The sequence below is a fragment of the Nannochloropsis gaditana genome (assembly GCF_000240725.1).
Source record: "Nannochloropsis gaditana CCMP526 unplaced genomic scaffold scaffold271, whole genome shotgun sequence".
Classification (NCBI taxonomy): domain Eukaryota; class Eustigmatophyceae; order Eustigmatales; family Monodopsidaceae; genus Microchloropsis; species Microchloropsis gaditana.
In genome coordinates, this window is record NW_005803682.1 from 21,980 (window position 1) to 25,207 (window position 3,228).

Below are 3,228 nucleotides of genomic sequence, written 5' to 3' on the forward strand. Positions count from 1 at the left end.
GAATCGTCCCGTCTGCGTCCCTCCCTACCCAAGCCCGAACTTCCACCCGTCGGTTCCATGCCTCCTCTAAGACGTCCTCCAGCCGCTGCACCGCTCCGTTCAGCAGTGGGGCCTCGAGCGTGCGGAGATACATGGCCGCTTGCAGCAACTGCCTGTATTTGAGGACGGCGGGGTCGTCCCCCCCCCGGCGAGAAGCGAACTCGTCGTCCTGTGGATCGAGTTGGTGGCGGGCGATGAGCTCGGTGGCGGTCTCCACCAGGGCGAGGAGGGCGGGGGCGTGCTGGGCCCCGACATCCAGGACGGCGAATGACCAGAGCACGAGGGACACGTCTTTCACCGTCAGCCGCCGCCCTTGCCCGGCCAGGGCCTCCCAGTACGCCGTCAAGAAAGCGTCTTGCGGGCGGTAGTGGAGCGTGGCCAGCCCGTGCGCCAGTTTCCAGAGCTCGCCTTTGGTAAAGCGGCCCAGTCGGGGAGCCACGAGCGCCTCGAAGTCCTCCATAAAGGAGGTCCCCGGGTAGTAGCCCAGGCGCGCCACGGAGTGGAGCATGGAGGAGAAGCCTGCGGGGGTGAACTGGTCGAGTTTGAGGTGGCAGGCTTGGAAGTAGACGGGCATGAACTCGACGCCTGCGGAAAAATGGAGGGAGAGGTGGGGTGGAGGGGGAGGACGGGAGGGAAGGAGGGGAAGAGAATAAGGGTGGACGGCCCACAGAGGCCTGTCGATCATGCGACAGAAGAAGGGCCTGTGTGCGAGACAATATTGGCACCACCACCACCCCCTTTCCACCGGGCTCCCCCCCCAGGCCCAGACCTGGATCATGCTGGAGCTTGAAGAGGCCGAAAATGAAGTTACAGAGGGCCTGAGGGTTGAAGGCGGACAGCTTCTCCTTGGCCTTGGCCACCACGCGACGAAGGAAGGGCTCGGGGGGCAGGTACAGGAGCTTGGAGAGGGCGGTGATGGCGTTGGGGATATCGAGCCAGGAGAAGTCGTCGAGCTGCCGGTCCATCTCCCGGACGAGAAGGGCCATGAACTCGGGGGGGGGCTGGTGCCGCAGCGTGGCCAGCCCCTGGATGGTGCTCGAGAGGGCACGGGGGGGGAAATTGTGGAGCTTCCGCATGGCGCAGGCGGTGAAGACTTTGAGAAAGGGCTTGCCGGGGTCGTGCCCGAGCTTGGCGAAGCCTCGAATGATGCTCATGAGACCTACGGGCTGGAAGTCCATAAGGCTGTTGGCGACCACCTCGGTGAAGAGCGCCATGAACTCGAGCCCTGGCTGGTAGCAGTCCAGGTTGACAAAGGCGCTCATGATGTGCGAGAGGGAGTAGGGGTCAAAGCAATGGTCGTCCCCGCGGAGGTCGGAGGAGGGTCCCTTCGGCGGCGGCAAAGGAAAAGGCTGCAGAGGGCCCCGAGCTACCTGGTCTCGAAGACGCCCTAGCATGCCGTCGCGGAGGCGGTCGAGGAAGTGTGGCGGAGGGACGTGCTCCAAATGGGCCAGGGCGGTGAGGATCTTGCTGTAGGACTGGGCGCTGAAGCCGGCGGGCGCCTCGGACTGCTCCTCTATACGGGCGAGCAAACCGTGGAAGCGGGGATCTCGACGCACCCGCAGCTTCTCCTCCCGGTGCTCCCGAGAAAGGAGGGCGCCTAGTTTGAAGAGGGCCTTGACTAGCCCCTCGCTCCGGTACAGTCGGAGGAAATCGGCCACCTCCGCGTCAGCCACCAGGGCCAGCACATCCTCCGCCGTGTACTCCCTTCCACTCAAGATCTTGACCACTCGGGCTTGGCGATCCGAACCACTCCCGCCTTTAGCCTCCCCTTTCGCCGGCTCTCTCGCTACCTCTCTTTTCCTCCCTCGTTCCCTCCCTCCGCCAATGCCAGCATTCCCCCTTTGGTGGGAGCCGCCGCCACCACCGTACGCACGCTTGCCCGTCCTATCACCGTCGCGGGTCGTTCCCCTTGTCCCTGTCTCATCGTGGGTCTCTTTACTACTATCAAGATACTGGTGGCGGCGATGTTGCACAGGGGGTGCTTTATAGCCGTTTTGCTCGCTCGGCCCCTGCCAAACCAGATGCGTTGGCGCTCGGCGTAGGACAAATGGTAGTACTGCCGGAAAATTTTTCGACGGCACAAAAGCGCAGCATCGACCACCTGAGCGGCCATAGCTACCCTTCCAGCTCAATGTGCTCCATAGTACAACGCCTGGCAAAGACGTGATAGTGAAAAATGAGGCAATAGCCATGTTGATGTTACAAGTATTTAAAACTTACTGCTGGCAAAAAGGCATCGCACAGATTCCCAGGCTGGCAGTCGTCGTCTTGGCATCCCGTAAGAGTGTTGGAGAGCATTAAGACGGAGCGCACTCCGCCGTGCTGCTGTCATGTATCTGTGATCAATCGTTCGCAGCAGGTGGAGAAAGGCAGATCGTAAGCGAAGTACTTTGCCCAGCCGTAAACTTCCAAGGGCTCTGAATTTTTGGCTTCAGCGGACACATTTGCACTTCAGAAGGAATAAAGAGAGAAAATATCACCTGCAAACTATCGAAAACTATTGTTGCCGCCAACCACTCCTAATCTTGTATTGTGTCGCGAGTGCGTCTCGATCTTTTCCAGCACTAGCTGCTGGGTATCTTCGGCGGGATTCGAGGGAGGCGTCGTTTCAGCATAGTTGCTCAGCACGGTTGCCACACGACAAATAACTTTGAAAATGTCGATCACAGCTTAGTAACTATGGTGTCATCGCACAGATCTTAGCGAGAAAAGCCTGATAAAGGGGAAACGTGTAGAATATTCGGTTTCGCGGTAATTGTATACATATCGAACCCCGGCACGGGCCTCGGAGAGGCATGCTCAATGGCGCGGAGGGCCGATGCAATGACGGACGAGCACTTTTCAGAGGGATGCGACATTATAATGTGGATGGTAGATCATTTTGTGCCTCAATTCGTTCCCGGCTGTTCTGCGGTGAGATCACTAATGTGGTGGCCGAGGCCCCCGGACAACGTAGGCGAGGACCCGAGCTAATTGACGACTGAACGACCTCGTGCATAAATTCAAGAAAGAGGTGTTCACCGGCAAAAAAGAAATAAAAAAATATTCATACAGAGCCGGAAGGCTCCATGAATTACTCCTCGCAGAGAAGGAATCTTCTTCCACGAAGACATCAGTCCGGTACACTACATGTCCACTGTTCCCTGTTCACTCGCCCGGTGCAAACAGCCAGGGTATTCCACCTGCTTT

The 3,228-nt window shown here is 58.9% G+C and overlaps 2 protein-coding genes across 2 annotated transcripts in view; one reads left to right on the top strand and one right to left on the bottom strand.

The window, feature by feature from the left end:
- The window catches only part of NGA_0159800 (beach domain-containing protein), a gene marked incomplete at both ends in the record, with an annotated part of 3,578 nt that extends 3,268 nt beyond the window's left edge, over positions 1–310 (top strand). The window contains one exon of the mRNA XM_005855164.1: positions 83–310. Coding sequence (XP_005855226.1) covers positions 83–310 — 228 coding nt within the window. The remainder of the gene's footprint in view (positions 1–82) is intronic.
- The window catches only part of NGA_0160400 (uncharacterized protein), a gene marked incomplete at both ends in the record, with an annotated part of 2,248 nt that extends 17 nt beyond the window's left edge, over positions 1–2,231 (bottom strand). Inside the window, 2 exons of the mRNA XM_005855170.1 lie at positions 1–624; positions 809–2,231. The exon at positions 1–624 is cut by the window's left edge and continues 17 nt beyond it. Of these exons, the coding sequence (XP_005855232.1) occupies positions 1–624; positions 809–2,231 (2,047 nt within the window). The remainder of the gene's footprint in view (positions 625–808) is intronic.
- Between the last annotated feature and the right edge of the window lie 997 nt (positions 2,232–3,228).